The 16,396-nt window shown below is 48.7% G+C and overlaps 1 protein-coding gene across 2 annotated transcripts in view; it reads right to left on the bottom strand.

The window, feature by feature from the left end:
• The window catches only part of WSB2 (WD repeat and SOCS box containing 2), an 18,195-nt gene extending 1,799 nt beyond the window's left edge, over nucleotides 1-16,396 (bottom strand). The window contains exons 1-8 of one of the 2 annotated variants that reach the window (XM_046025234.1): nucleotides 16,239-16,396; nucleotides 9,639-9,807; nucleotides 5,155-5,399; nucleotides 4,862-4,993; nucleotides 2,404-2,504; nucleotides 1,125-1,297; nucleotides 303-413; nucleotides 72-179 (exon numbers count right to left, since the gene is read on the bottom strand). In XM_046025234.1, coding sequence (XP_045881190.1) covers nucleotides 72-179; nucleotides 303-413; nucleotides 1,125-1,297; nucleotides 2,404-2,504; nucleotides 4,862-4,993; nucleotides 5,155-5,399; nucleotides 9,639-9,807; nucleotides 16,239-16,251 — 1,052 coding nt within the window. In that variant the 5' untranslated portion in view covers nucleotides 16,252-16,396. Of the gene's footprint in view, nucleotides 1-71; nucleotides 180-302; nucleotides 414-1,124; nucleotides 1,298-2,403; nucleotides 2,505-4,861; nucleotides 4,994-5,154; nucleotides 5,400-9,638; nucleotides 9,839-16,238 lie in introns of those variants that run through there. The other variant, XM_046025233.1, reaches the window with a different exon arrangement.

Here is a 16,396-nt window from a genome sequence, read left to right as displayed (position 1 = left end):
CTTTCCTTAAAAAGCTACCCAGTACACTCAGCAGAAACTGCTCCCCATCTGCTCAGCTATCAGACACATACCCTGTGGCGATAACTCCACCATGTGGAAAAAATGTGCAGCAAAGACCATTGGTCATAGGAGCAAATGCGATTGGAGTTTTCAGTTCCAGGGCCCAGATCCTGAGGAGTCTGGACGAGAAAGAAGAGAAAGGCTGGCGCGTTAGTAGCTGTGCGGCTAGCCCCAGAGGGGGATGCTTCAGTTACTTGCCGGGACTTGCTCTGAGGCCACACCTCCAGATGTCTCTTCCTTACCTGTCATCTGCCACCGTGGCGAGGTACAGGCCTTCGGGAGAGAAGCACACAGATCTCAGGGAGCTGATGTGCACATCACTGTCATCCATTGGGGGGTCAAGCTGGGTGTGGCTGTGGAGAAGAAAGAGGACAGTAGGCCTGGGGTGATGGCTACTCTCCACCCTCTGTCCTCACTTCAGTGCTGGGGCTATGATAAGCTCAAAGACCCGTCCTTACCCCCTCTGGAAAACCTCGGGAAAAGCAGACTAGGAGAAAGACAAAAACGCATTTCCTAAGTGTCTGGCGGAAGGGGCTGAAGGGTTACTCACACTCCCTGTGCTCATTTCCTTATGCAAAGTAGGTCAGCCCTCACTTTAATGCCGCAGTACAAACTGAAAGTCTTTTTTCGGCTAAGATACATGATAATTATAGGCTACCTATTATTTGCTTTAGAAAACAACAGAGACCAAAAAAAAGATGCAAGTTTGTAAGAACATTGAAAATTCATTTTGGAAATACCAGTTTCGGTAAGAGGATCGTTCTGAACTTGCTACTACAGTTATTAGTAAATGGAAAGAAAGAGTCACTTTGAGGTTTCATGAACACTGAATCCAGAGACGTACACACAGCCTCCTACATCGGGAGCCCTGAAGGCCCTCGGGTCTAAACTGAGAATCTAAGTGACAAAGAAGTGCCACAGCATGAGCTCCCCACGCCTTTCACCCAGCACCCCCCCGCCCCTGCCTACCCGGCCCCGGCCCCTGCGCGGGCCATGCCTAACCCAAAGCAGCTTTCCCATCAGTCCCCCCGCAACAAGGTCTGAAGCAGAGACCCCGTCCTTACTGGAGTAACCTCAGCCTCTCGCCAGTATAGGGGTCCCACATGATCACGTTCGTGTCGTAAGAGGCTGTGACGAGCAAGGCAGAGTCAGGGGAGAAGTCACAAGAGACAACACTGCTTTGGTGGCCTTCTAGCTTCCGGATTAATGTGTAGGACCGCATGCTCCACAGAAACACCTGTGCAAGGGAACAGGTGCCCAGTGACGGGCAGCAACAATGAACAGTGAGTGAAGGACACGGCAACGCCAGGTGAAGCCAGGCTCTCCCCCTGCTTTCGGACCACTCTCCCAGAATGCACTACGGGGGCTTGGGGAAAGCTCCAGGTCTGAATTCTCGAGGCACCTGACCAGCGCACAAGTTCAAGGAGCCTGGTCTAAGGGAGAAGAAACCCAGCCAGCCTCAGGAAGTCTACGGGCTGAAATGTATCCAGAGGCTTCCCAGTTCTGCTTCTGAGCCCTGTTTGCAAATTCACAGCATGTGCCAATAAAGCACTATGTGGTCCTTTCAGTTAAAAGCAAAAACGGGTCAGAGGTGAGCTGCCGGGCTTCCAACAAAGCTGTGGCACCTTGCCAAGCCATTTTATACCATGTGTTCACAGAACGGTGGGAATCTGCCCCACAACTGTACATACGTCTGACACAGTTCACCTGAAATCTTTTTGAGAATCATGAAAAATGGGATTTTATTTTGTTCCCTTGCAAACACACCATCATATAGTTCCAAACCCCAAATGAATGATTAACCACCTGGGCTGTCCCACACAGTGAACTCTTCACTTTCCGAGTCAGTCACAGCAAACCGCTCAATGCAGATGTGAGATCAGACACACACACTGTTCCCGGCTTGTTCTTGGGTTTATAATACTTAAATGACAGGCCGGATTTCAGAACAAAGTTCAACGAGTAACCGTACATTCTGATTTGAAAGGGAAATCCCCATTACCCAGATTCACATTAAATGGTTCAAAGGAGGGAAATTTGGATCCATACAGGGGGCTGCAACTTTTAAAATCTGAGACTCCAAGAGGAAAGGAAATCTTAAAAGCACACCTTTACCATGTTGTAAAGGCAAGCAGCCCTCCTCCAGTGATGAGGGCTCACCTCTCTTGTGGTTTGGGTCCACAAGCAAATCAAAAGAGAAGCGTGCAGGGGGACAGCCCTGCCCGACAGCATGCCTCCTGCACAGGCTGATCCGGAGGCACCGGCCTTATTTACCCGGTTCAGACCGCCCGGGCTCACTGCACTCCGGCCGCGGAGGAGAGGGCACCCGGCGCTGGGCCTTACCGACTTCTCTCCAGCAGCAGAGCACAGCATGCTGCAGTCCGGGGAGATGGAGCAGCAGTACACCCACTGCAGGTGGCCCGAGAGCACCTGGATCTGTTTACCTGCACAGAGAGGGGCGCACGGTGAGCCAGTTCTCGAAACCATGCGGCTGCTGGACTGGAGGACTGGGAGCCACGGCCCACCCAGCATCCCCACCGGGTTCCCTATCGGCCAAGCCCAAAGGCCCACTTTTTTAATGGAGAGCAAGCTGCCAGGATGTGTCATTTAAACACCTGAAGTCTGTTCGTAGGAGAGTGTAATCCCCAAGGAGATCACTACCTTCTGTTTCACCAAAATCTGCAAGATGGGTGGGATAAAGGCTGTGCGCACATCACACCTGACGGATCCTTCTGATAGCAGAGAACATTCTTTTCCTTCCCCTCCCACCCCAACCAGCTCTAGTACTTCGGAGCATCCTTCCAAACGCTGAGAATGTTTTAGCTTCACTTCTGTCGTTTACACTCCTGTAATGGTCCCCCTCTCCCAGGGGTCCCACCGCACCCTCTCACCCTGACCTGGGTGTCTGGACAAGCGACAGTGCAGAGTAATGAGGGCCATGTGCTCTGTGGTCAGGTGAACTTGGCTTTGAACCCCGACTCTGCTGAGTACCAGCACCTGCCCCAGGGCCACTCACTAAAATTGCTCCAGTTCTGAGTTTGAGGAAAAAATTAAAGTCCCGTCCATTAGCATAAAAGAACAGGTGAATATACAGAATATGTCTATCCCTTTGATTCAGATGGTACTAAGATCTAGATTTTCCATGTTTTGTGGAAAGAAATGTGAGGAATATGAATCATTTTTGTGGCACAATGACCCCAAACTTCATAAATGTAAGTGTCTAAGTGTCTGAGCAGGACACTGAGGGCAATATGGAAAGCTCTTAGCATGGGTCATGAGGCTGCAGGAGGCGGCCAGGGAAGGCAGTGGAGGGGAGGATGAGATAGGGAAAGAGATCTGACAGCGGGGTTGGGGGGCAGTGTAAACTAGTATTTAAAAAAAAAAGGAAAAAACTTATGAACATAACAGCCATGCAGATGCATGTCAGAGTCTGTGTATGTAAGTATACGTAGTTTTTTGTAGTAAGTCATGGTTTCTTCAGCTATCACGTTAGAGCAGTACCAACCCCTTCCCAGGGGGGCTGTGAGTACTGAACAAATTGAGGCAGGATGGTGGGGCAGGGCCCGGTAGCAGCGAACACTACTTTATCCCCTCCCCTCCCGAGAAGGCCCTAGTGTACTCGCCCGCCCCGGTCCCCTTCAGCTAGTCTTGTCTTCCCAATCACCAAAAGATTTTAAAGTCACTTCCAGAATCTTCCTTACTTGGTGGCAAGCTGCCTCTGGATACACATTACAAATGGTGTTGCCTTGGAGAAGCCTTCCCAGTCAGCAAACCTATCTCATGACTTCAAGTTGCACAGCTAGGAGCTCTTGGTGACCAGATGCCATCAGATGAGGACACCACAAGCACCTGCTTGGCAGTGTGACAATCGTCAGGCTGGATTCTCAGAGGGCAGGAGTTGGTCCCCTCTCGTGGCTGTGGGGAGCTGGCACAGTCACAGCTAAGGCAAGAGTACCAGTGCCTTCACGTTATCGGAGGCAAGTGTGCCTCTCTAGCAACCGTCCACATTCCCGTTTCCTCCTGCCACCCCTCTCCGGCCTCTGCATCCCTGCCATGTGGGGAAGAAAGGGCTGGCATAAATTCCTCTTCCTTGTGTCACCTTTCTGGTTAATGATCAGTACCAGAAATGTATGGGCCACCTCTGCACACAGTTCTGCTCAAAGGAGAATTCCACAAAAGTTGACCCTCTCTAGCTAAGAGTTCTTCTGGGTAAAGATTCCACTTTACTTCCTATTTCTAACAGGAAGTAACCAACATGGACGACTTCCTCTAGACTGGTGGTTCTCAACCCGGGGAGACTATGCCCTACACATGGACGGCAGCGGGGGGTGGGTGGGGGTACGGCAGCAATGTCTGAAGACATTCAGGCTGTCACAACTAGAGAACATACTTCCGGCATCTAGTGGGCAGAAGCCAGGGATGCTCCTCAACGTTCTAGGATGCACAGGACAGCCTGTAACAAAGAACTAGCACGCCCAAAATGTCAACCGTGCCACAGTTGAGAAAACTTACACTACAGCATCTATTTTCAGTAGGAGTGATTATCAGGGTGAAAACTGGTTCTCAGTAACCAAAAAAAACCTTACTTTTTAAAATATACAAAGCATGAATATGCATTCAGTGCATAAATGAATATTTTTGGTATTAATATCTCATGGGGATGAGTCGGGTGTGTGATTAGACAAAAATGTCTTACGAGGGTCCTTAGGAAAATCAGTTGAGAAACACTGTTCTGGATAAAAGTGAGAAATGGGCAGAGAGAGTACTTTGGAGCTGCCCAATAGTTCCGTCACTTGCATACCATGTTTATTCAGGTCCCAGATGCGAAGAGTCTTATCCCGAGATGCCGAGACCAAAATCAAACTGCCACTGGGTGTGAAGCTCAGATCTCTCACGACATCTTGGTGGCCGGAAAGATTCAAAAGCAGGAGCCCTGGCGTGGGAGCAGGAGCACTTGGTCAGTGGGAGAGGCGGCACCCGGTCTGCTGGACATGGCTACACCCCTCAGCCAAGTGGGGGGGCCGGCGGCCTCTCTGGTCCCTGATGAGAACATGCATGCACCCTGGGACCCTGTCCCAGCCAGAAATGACCTACCTGTCTGTACCTCCCAAATCTTGATCTGCCCATCATTGAGTCCCGTAGCAAGGATCAGGCAAGAGATATCTGGCACTTGGGGATGGTGGCGTGCCCAGAGCTTCCTGCTGGGTGGAGAAGACCACGGGCTAAAGGCCAAACCCCAGACAATTTGCCCACAATCCAGAGTCTTCTCCTTCGGGCTGCCTCGCCCTTTTGTATCATTTTTGCTGCTTCGGCTTTTGGCTTCAAACCCTTTAGGGATGCTGGAGGAAGCAGAGATTCCTTAATGAGTTAAAAATCGTCACCAAGTCAACCAACTATTCAACCCATGATATCTAAGATATTAAGGCTCTAGAAATAAATTGCGCTTTGGTGAATTCTGGCATGACTTAATTTCGTTTTAGAATTCATGTAACAAAAACTTCATTAGCCTTGGTACATCCCATTCGTGACAGCCCTGCAAAAGGGTGACCTGCCTTGTCGGGTAACTAGATCACAGAAGCTCCAGGGAGCCCTCTGCTTCCTCAGAAATTTCTCTCAGGTTTGGTGCATGGAAGGAAAGGTGCACTCAGTTTTTCCCGTGAGGAAAAAAGCCTGCTGTGGGTTTGGAACTAGGACAGAACTTAGAACTTGAACACCCATCTGCTGCTCCCCTGCCTGGTGAGCGCCTAGCTTCGAAAGGCCCAAGGAGCAGGAAAATAAATCCTTTTCTGGCCCACACAGTTTGCGTGGTACAAGCTGATTTCCACCTTCACTTGCTATGCTCCAACCAATTAGTGAGGCTCTCTCCCTTACTTTTCTGGGTCCATGTAGCACAGGAACCGACCAGCAGGGAGATCCAGGAGAGAAAACCTACAGAACTGGGCAGAGCTGCACTGACCTCAAAGACCCCCGAGGCCCATTTTACATTCTACTTAGGGTGAAACACAGGCCCAGATAAGCTCCATGAGACTCACTTTCTGAGTTCTAGATCCTGCCCACCGCTCTCGTAGCAGACCACATCTCAGAGGCTTAGCAGTTGGACAGCCCTGGGATTCAGCCCGCACACTCCCAAGTTTCCCGTCTGCAGTTATCAGTGCAAGTATTAAGTCCTACTTTTCTGTGTGACCCTGACCCCACGCTGGGGTGTACCAAACTCAGGGAAATGAAGACAATGAAGCTGGCACCCAGTTCTGTGAAAAATCCTCTATTCGATGTGTATGTAACTGGACCTCGTTATGCATTAGACTTGTTCCCCCAAAGTTGGAAGTAAATCATATTTCTGCCAAGTGGGTGGTTGAAATATACTGAAGAATTGTAACCAAGCTCACCTATAAAATTAGAAGGGAAGAAGCGAGGCAAACATAGGCTCCAACAGCTCTAAAACTCTATTAGTCCACATCAGAGCTTGGCAAGCTATGTCCAAGCTAGCATTCTGTTTTTATAGATAAAGTTTTATCGGAACCATGTTCATTTGTTCACATGCCATCAATGGCTGCTTTCACACTGTAAGAGCAGATGGGAGGAGCCTTGACAGAGACCAGGTGGCCCCCAAAGACAAAAATCTCTACCATCTGAGCCTTCAAAGGAAACATGCTAACCCCAGATCTCAATGGCCCAGTGGAGTTTGAGAACTTGTTGTCCTGACAAACATATGAATGTGATAATGACTGTTTCTTTAACTGACTCTGCTAACTCCCCACACCTCACGGAGCTGCAGGGCCTTGGCACAAGGGCCTGAGTCGGCCATCCCTGCAGGCAGCACGAAACAGGCAAGCCGCAGGGAAAGTTCTGTAGGACAGCGGGGTGCCAAGAAGCTACAGTTCTTTTACTTTTTTTTTTTTATAAAATCCTAAATTCTGCATTTGAATTAAAGAAGGATCTGGAGCTACAATTATTTGGTTTGTATGAATTATTCGCTCAGTACCCAAAGCACTATTATTTTTTTTTTTAATGTGTAACAATCCAAATAAGAACCTAAGGACTTCAGATTTCTCCTTTTATAGGACTTTAAAAATAACATAATTTTCAATCATAAAAGTAATAGAGAACTGTGGGAAAAATCTGGAAGTGAGACAAATAATAAAATAAAATTACCCATAATCCTAACACCACTCTAACCACAGTATTTCTTTCTTTTTTTTTTTAAGATTTTATTTATTTATTTGACAGAGATCACAGGTAGGCAGAGAGGCAGGCAGAGAGAGAGGAAGGGAAGCAGGCTCCCTGCTGAGCAGAGAACCCCATGCAGGGCTCGATTCCAGGACCCTGGGATCATGACTTGGGCCAAAGGCAGAGGCTTTAACCCACTGAACCATCCAGGCGCCCCCGCAGTAAGTGTTTCACTGTAATTTTTTATTTGTGCATATATACATATATTTTTAAAAGACAAATCTGGGATATTACATATATGGCTTCATTGCTTACTATTATCATTAAATCTCATAAGCATTTTCCTAAGTTGTTATTCTTCAAAATGTGTGATTTTTCCCTAAAACAAGTAACTTTTCACATAACACATTAAACAGTAACACTTCTCTCATTATATAAAGCAACAGATACACAAAAAGGATTAATACTCAAATTTCCATTTTCTTGAGTTCATACTGGACAAATAACATTCACCTACAGTCCTACAGTGATGTATGTATATGTTTGAATATAAAGGTGATTTTTAGGAAAGCAGAATGCCCATTTGTATGCTTTTTGAAAGATTCTTTTTCAGACCATGAACTTGGACCGGACTGGATATAAAGCTGAGTCTCTTGCATTTAGAGTAGAAGATCAGTAAGATAATGAAAGCCCTTGGCATTCTCATTACACTAAGAACGAACTGAAAATCATGATTAAAAAAAACAAAACAAAACCCAAAAAACTCTCCGATGGCTACAAAAAATATCTTCCGGCAATGCCGTGAGTTCCTTACTGTTCTGTCATCACCGGATTCTAAGGGATTTCTGGTTTTTCACTACTACAGAGCTAATTCTGTGATGAAAATCAGTGTATGGAAATAGATGACCCCATTTCTGAGATTCCAAGTAGCGGGAGGAACATTCTCAAGGTCCCTGATGCATACTGCCGAACGGCCAGATTCACACTCCGCAATCCCAGCAGCGCCCGGAGTACCCATCTCGGCACGCTCTTGCTGGCCGGACCTCTCATCAAGGTGGATTTCAGACTGGACTGACAAAACACTTGAATCTAACGTGCAGTTTATAAGAACTGCCCAAAGCAAAACAAAGGAGACCCTCAAGGGCAGGGGCCGTGTTTGATTTATTTCAAGTTTCCAAGCCCCTAGGCTCCGCATCGGGCAAAGGTTTCCAACAGATGCTGCCTGAGCCCTGTCCCGGCTGGGCTGTGGGACCTGGAGCTCACAGCACTCAGACACGGGGCCCTGCCCAGCCCAAGGAAAGAAACTAGTTAATAACAGAAACTAAATTTGGCCTATAAAGGAAAAAACAAAAACCAAACTTAAATATGGGCCAAGGATGTGAACAGATGTTTCTCCAAAGAAGATACAGGAGAGGCCGAGAAACACAAAGTGCTCTGTGTCAGAAGCCATGAAGAAATGCAAAGCCAAACAATGAGATGCCACTTCCTACCTTACAGGATGGCTCTGCTAGAACTAAAAAGTCAGACATGCAGAGGGTGTGGGGGAAATGGAAATCTCACACATCCACTGGGGGGACTGCAAACTGGGCCAGCCACCTTGGGCACCAGACTGTTTTCCAAGCACAGAAACACTGCAAGCCTATGTCCATGCCAAACCCCCCCCAAAACAACAAAAAAAAACCCCATATGTAAATGTGCACAGCCATATTATTCCTAATAGCCAAAAAGGGAAAACCACCTAACTGCCCAGCAACGGACAGATGTGTACACAAGGTACGCAGTCTCCGTACAATGGGATATTATTGGCAGTAACGGGAAATGACGTGCTGATTACAGGCTGTCAGAGGGAGGACTGAAAACATTCTCCTAAGTGCAAGAAACCCGTCAGAAAAGACTCCACCGTGCACAATTCAATGTATATGAAACGTCCGAACAAGCAGACCTATGAAGACAGAAAGGGGATTTGCGGCCACTCAGGGCTGGAGAGAGAATGAGACTGGAGGGTAACCAGGGAGGGATGCCCCACTGCCCTCTGCGGCATTGCCAATGCTTCTGAGATTAATCACGGTGAGCGTTGCCCAACTCCCTGAACGAACTAAAAGCCACTGAACTGTGCACTTTAAAGGCGTGGATTGTACAGTATGTAAATTACATCTCAATAAAGCTGCTAAAAAGTTAACAGCAGGGCTAACATGATCTCCACAGAATCAACTTTCCCACGTACCCACCATGGGGCTCTGGAAACCCCCATGATCCATTTCTGAACTGTTTGCAGCCATTCTCCCGCTGTTCCTGGGGGGAGGGGGGCGGGGGGAACCCCCAAAGGGCAGGGAATCATGTGGGAAAGCACTCCAGGTCCCCCATCGTGAGGACTCCCTCGTTCCTCCGGGCGTGGGGGTACAAGAACTTACAACTGCTCCTCCAGAGGCCAGGGGATCAGCTTGACGATGCAGTGTCCTTGCGACCAAGCGAACCAGGAACCGTCCGGAGAGAAGGCGACACTCCAGGTCTCACAGCTGGACTTCCAATCAAACTGCTGGGGGCGCCCCGGCTTGAGCTCTGCCAGCAGCAGCGGTTCCTCTGAGACAGGAGACATGCTTCAAACAAACGCCTGCCCAGGGGTGGGGGCGGGGCGGGGGTAAGTGGGGAGCTAAGCTCCAGACCACCTTGCTGACTCAGACCCCGGAAAGCCGCTGTCTCCCCAAGGCTAGGGGTGATACTCTGGATTCCGGGAGGGAGTTGTCATTTAAATGACCTGTGGCAATAACAGTAGCCACAGGCCACATTCCAGCGCCGTTACTCAGCCCTGGCTCTGGCCACTGCTGGTTAACCATGACTCAGAGTAACCTTTGTGCGAGTGAACCCAGTGAATGGAGGCCTCATTTTCCTATGAATGCCTGAAGAGGAAGAAAGGAGAGCCCGCCCAGGCTGGGACCTGGCTAGATGGTGCAGATTAGGAGGCCCTCCAGTGTATTTAAGGTCTCCTCAAAAGAACCTGCCACGGGAGGCCGGGAGGCCCCCACGTCCCCACGTCAGAAACTCAAAGGCTCCCTGTCGCTCACCAGCTTCCTCCCCATCACCAAGGCTAAAATGTTCAGCACTTGCCCTCTTCTTCCTGCCGCTCAGACCTCTGGATCTGGCCTCCCATTTCCACCTCTGTTCCGGTTAAACCTTCATCCCAATCTTGCCCAGATCTTTTACGAGACTCCCCTGATTTTCCTGTCCCCAGGAACCCTACTGGGGCTCCTAAAACACGTATCACATCCTCTCTTACTGCATTCCAAGGCTCCCACCTGCGTCCATGGTAAGGGCAGCGGAGCCTGGGGCTCCTACCCCATAGGACGGACCTCCCCTCCCTCCTGTGACTTCTGCCCACGGGCCACACTCCATGGTCACCTGGCCATGCCCCAAGTAGATTGGACTTAGGAGACTCCCAAGCATGTATCCTAATCCCTACGGAAGCAGAAATGAAGTCCCACCCTGCTGACTTTATTTTCTGCTATAGTTATGAACTTCCTTCTGGCCCGCCCTCCACCAGAAATTAAGCACCCTGTTCATACACCAAAATGATTTCATTCTCATTTCTCTTAGGGCCTAGCAGTGCCTCATGAAGAGCAGGTGCTGGATTGGGATTTTTCTGCCACCTGACGGGCAGTTCCTTGTTCAAGTCTCTACTCCAATGGAAGGTTCTCAATGGCTGGCAAAGCTCCTAGGTTAAAGGCGTTAAAGATTTTATTTATTTATTTGACAGAGAGAGATCACAAGTAGGCAGAGAGGCAAGCAGAGAGAGTGAGAGGGAAGCAGGCTCCCCGCCGAGCAGAGAGCCCGATGCGGGACTCGATCCCAGGACCCCGAGATCATGACCCGAGCCGAAGGCAGTGGCCCAAACCACTGAGCCACCCAGGCGCCCCCCAGAATCGATTTTTTTGACACTAATTATGACACTAATATAAAGACTGGCTTCCACTCTGAATGAGGTCATTTCCTGATGTCTATGTTCCCCATCAGTGGTTTTGTTCGTGACCTTGACCCTTTTATACCTTTAACCAGATAGATACTAATTTAAACAACCCTATTTCATTTATTGTACGACACACATTTATAAGTCTTCTCCCATTTTAACCTTGCCGAAATCGGGATGTGTCTTACAAACGATGAAATTTTTTAGAGTTAAATAAGCAATATTTTTTCTCGGTGATAAGAACGAACCATGGTATCTTGGGTTTAATGAAACAGATGGTAAACATGCATATACAGCAAGATGCCTATCTGTATACGATATTAATATATGTATATATATATAACACCTCCTGGAATATGCATTATAAGAAGATGTGGGTATTACCTTGTTTTATAAAATGAATGTGTTGCTAAAGAGTCTGTCTTTAAATAGAATTTTAATCCATCAAGCCTTTGGTGGCTTTGCTATTTCGAGAAAAGTAAGTTTCCTTTGCAAAGAAAATATTCATTTCCTGAGGTTCTATGTATAAATCTAGGTTTTAATACCTTAGGTCTGGCTAAACTGGCATTTCTATAGGCCCAGGTAATTCTCCTGAAATCTCTACATGTTTGTACATGGGATCTTTTCATTTATAGAATTACTTGTCTCTAGAAACATACTCCTTTGGATGGGAATATCTGCATGGTAGGAAGTTATTTTACATTTTAAATCCAGAACAGGTCTCTCAGTGTTACCCAGCAACCCCGTGGTGTTGTCTTCATTCTCATTATTCCTAGATTATTTTCTTGCAGTGACCTAGCCCTAATCTGTCAATGAATCCAGTGGTTCTCAACTGGCTGTGTCCCCTGGGGACAGGTGACAATGTCTGGAGACATTCTGCGTTGTCAAGACTGGGGTGACGCTACGGGCATCCAATGAGAAGCACCACAGATACTGCTGAGCACCCTACAGTGTGCACAGGGCAGCCCCCCACAATGAAGGATTATCTTGCTTAAAACGTCGGTAGTGCCAAGGCTGAAAAACTCCGATGTAGTTAAACATTAAATGACATCGACTGATCTGGAGGTGCATTTTTATTTACCATCTTTATTCCACCCTGATAATACACTTGGTTTACTACCTCTACAGCAGGCACATCATCATCTATCCTTTTGACACCACGGAGACCCGGCGCAATATAAAAAGGGGTCCTCTCGCTTTCCTTCTTTTCTTTACTTCCCAAACCAAATCCATTCACAAGTCTATCAAGGCTGTCTCCAAAAGGCCTGGCAAACCTAATGTCTCTCCATCTCCATGGCTACTATTCTAATCTATGCAAACCATCTCATCAACATCAACTCTCCCTAAGCACCCTTGCAACTGCCCTCCTAGCTTCCACTCTACACCCCAACCTCCAATCCATTCTCCTCACCTCCTAGAGTGATCAGTTCAACTCTTAGAATAAAATTCAAGGGTGGCTCAGTCAAGTTAGTCCGCTTTGGGCTCGGGTCATGATCTGAGGGTCCTGGGATCCAGCTCTGTGTGGGACTCCTCACTCATCCAAGAGTCTGCTTGTACTCTCTTTTTCCCCCTCTCTCAAATAAATGAATAAAATTCAAGCTCCTTACCATGTCCTTGATGTCCTGCATAACCCGGCCTCTGGCTTTCATCTCCCACCTGGGCTTATAACTCTCTCCTCCCTGCCCCTGGCTCTAGCCTTCACTCACCCCTTGACTGTTCTATTAGTTCTGACCTCAGGGCCTTTGCACCAGCTAGTCCCTTCACATGGAATGCTCTTCCATGGCTGGCACCTTCTCTTCATTCAGTCTTGGCTCAAATAACAACTCCTTCGAAAGTCCTTCTCTGACCCAAAGTCAATCTCCTTCACAACCCCTCCTCACGTCATGTTCTTTACAGCACAATCACCATTATGTAGCTGTCGGTCCCCCCCAACCAGTACATCACTTCCACGGAGGCAGGGACCTTGTATGTTATCCTTAGTGCCTAGCAGAGTTTTTGGCAGAGAGCACGCAGTCGGTAAGTATTTGTTGAATAAATATACATGGTAGACCTCTTTATATATAAATAAAATGAAGCCCCTTAAACTACTATGTTTCCTATGCCAAACATTTCACATGAAATGCTTCTTAAGCATGAGCCATCCCCAGATTTCACACTCTATTTCTGTGATTTGGAGATTTAATCTCCTGCTATTTCAGGCTTAGGAATCCAGGAGCTAAAAGAAGAAAAAACTCAGTGACTCCTGTCTCTTCATTTCTAGAACTAAGAAAATTCTGATGAGAGTCTGGGCCCAAACTAAACTTGGTTGCTGGCGGAGGGGGTAGGGGGTGGAGAAAAGCCATAATAAGTGCAGAACTTAAAAAAACAAAAACCAGGGGCACCTGGGTGGCTCAGTGGGTTGGGCCTCTGCCTTCAGCTCAGGTCATGATCTCAGGGTCCTGGGATCGAGCCCCACATCGGGCTCTCTGCTCAGCAGAGAGCCTGCTTCCCTTCCTCTCTCTCGGCCTGCCTCTCTGCCTCCTTGTGATCTGTCAAATAAATAAAATCTTCAAAAAAAAAAAAAAAAAAACCCAGAGCCGAGAATCCAGCTTTCATCTGGGATTGTACCTGTTGTGGTCCTTCGTGGTGAAAAGGCCCACAGATCAGGTTAAACACTGGGATGTATCTGGATGACCAGGCTGAATGGAAAGATATTATCAGCTTCTTCTGGGCAAGGAGATTCACTTGAACACAGACATGGAAGCAACTGACTGCAGCCAGCAGGAAGCCTGGTGATTTGTCCTGCCTCACAGTCTTGACATTGGCTCTTCCATTGGCCCGGAAAACTGCCTGGAAGGCCCCAGATCCTTGTCTGATTGTTCCATCCCATCATCCAGGGCTCAGTGCTGATGTCACCTTCTCGGAGACCTTTCTCTCCCTCTCAGTTCAATATTCTTTAGGGGTACCACTCACTCAGCTTGTCTTGATTGCTTACTTGCTTTTTACACATTTCCTGTCTAGCTCTTTCCCACCCTCATGCCAAATCTCCCTCTCTGCCCACTGCAACTGACCTCCACTGTCCAACACAGTAACACTAGTCACACTTGACCGCTGACCGTTTGTTTGCAAAATACCAAGTCTGAAGGGAGATTGGCTGTTAGGTATATAACACACACCGTATTCTGAACTTAGTACCAAAAAAAATAAAAAATAAAAAAAAAATCTAAACTAGATCAGTAATTGTGAGTCCATGTTGCAATGACAATATTTTACACAGGTGGGATTGACGACTACAATTTTAAAATTGGTTTCACCTGTTTTGCTTCTTTTAATGCAGCCACTAGAAGATTTCAAGTTACAGATGTGGCATTATTATTTCTATTGGCCAGCGCTGGCCTAGAGAGTGCCTGGCACACAGTAGATACTCAATAAATATTTATCCAAAGAATGAAAGAATTCTAACCACTGCGCTGAAGATATCTACTGTTGGCCATTGTAATCCCATTACAATGGCCTTTATTCAGTTTCAAAAGAATGTAAAAGTCTCTGGCCTCTTTTTTTTTTTTTTAACAGCAACTTGGCAGCTCTCAACAGCTCTGCCCACACCCCAAAACACAGCCGTCAATCATTAGGGAAAACTCAGAACTGGAAACAGATTCCAGCTAAAAAGGGAGGCTAGCTACAGATAGCTTTCAGTTCTAACTATAAGGAGTCAATGGAAACAACAGCGGAAGCTATAAAAAGATTCACGTAAGATTCAGACAAACAGTAGGGGCCATTTAAAAAGTGGTAACACACTCACTGAAAAGAGAGCCCTTATCTAGATGGGAAGCCTGAGAGAGTTGCCTCCACACCATTTACTGAATGCCTGACTACAGCAAACAAAGAAATGTCATTTCCCAAATTAAAAAGTTACACCACCCCAGGGAATACCCTGATCCCAACCTACCCACCCACAATCCCCGGCTCCATCAAACTAGCCAGGGAAACGCAAACATCAACAATCAGAATTCTCCAGAGCAAGATGAAGCTTGAAACTCACTGGAAGAGTACCAAGAGATTTCTGGAACAATTCTGAACCCTAGGCCTTGACCCCTTCTGAGAATTTTCCCTTAAGAAACTGCCTTTAAGCATGGAGGTATATTCAAGAGTTGGAACTCCCAGAACAAATCCCGAGTCCACCCCAAATTTCTGTACAGGTAGGGTTTAGAGGCAAGATGGTTGAACGGGAGAAGACGGAGGGATAGTCTGGAAGTTTTGTCTTTGCCTAACAAGCACACTGAGACTACACGTTCATTCGGCTGACTCTCCAAGTATATCCGATAGTCTCGGACTTCCACACTGTTTTCAAATGACAGCTGTTGACAAGGACAGAGGCATGCACTTCACCCATCAGTGTCTCCTAAACTTGCCCTATCAGGCATGCGGGCACGCATCAGCATCCCCAGCCCCACCCCACCCCACCTCTACGAATGAGTCTCCGCGGGGAGAGGTTCGCAACAGATTTTTTTTTAGTAGGGACCCTTGCTTTATGAACAGGCAAGTTTGGGACGCTTCCCACCACCCACTGGGGCACGTACTATTATTATCCCATTTTGCAGACACAAAACAGACTCGGGTTAAGTGGTCGGAGCGCGATCACACCTCTGGTAAGGGGCAGACGTGACTCCCACCCAGACCTGCAAGTGCGTCACCTGGCACCTGGGCACCCGCCCCGGGTTATCACCCCCTCAGGGCCTGGCGCATCCCGCGTACCCCACCCTGGCGGAGGCGTCGGGCCCCGGGAGCCCCCCAGTGTCCTGGCGGATGGGGATCCCCGGCACGCAGTGGCCCGTGCTCCCCCGTCCTGTCCACCGCGGGCGGGAGACGTGGTGGCGGCCGCTGACAGCGAAAGTGAAACAAAGCTGGGCGCCGGGCGCGCCCCCCGCCGCCGGCCCGCGCGGACGGCCCAGGCCCCAGCGCCCCCGCCGTGCCCCTCCCGCGGCCGAGCCTGCGCCCCCGCCCGCCCCCCCCCGGGAGAACGGGCTCGGCCCCGCCCGGCGGGAGCCCGCGCACCCCCCGCCCCGCTCACCTCCGGCCTCCATGGAGGACGCGCGCGGCCCCGCGGCAGGCGGCGGGCGCCTCAGCCCCCCGGGCCGCCGGCCCTCATGCCACCCCCACGTCGCCCGCCCCCGCCCCCGCCCCGGCCCCGGCCCAGGCCCCGGCCCTGGCCCCGCAGCCGCCGCCGCG

This window comes from Meles meles, chromosome 12, assembly GCF_922984935.1.
Source record: "Meles meles chromosome 12, mMelMel3.1 paternal haplotype, whole genome shotgun sequence".
In the NCBI taxonomy this organism is placed as follows: Eukaryota; Metazoa; Chordata; class Mammalia; order Carnivora; family Mustelidae; genus Meles; species Meles meles.
Note: the sequence above shows the minus strand (reverse complement) of the source record. Positions and strands in the feature narration are given on the sequence as shown.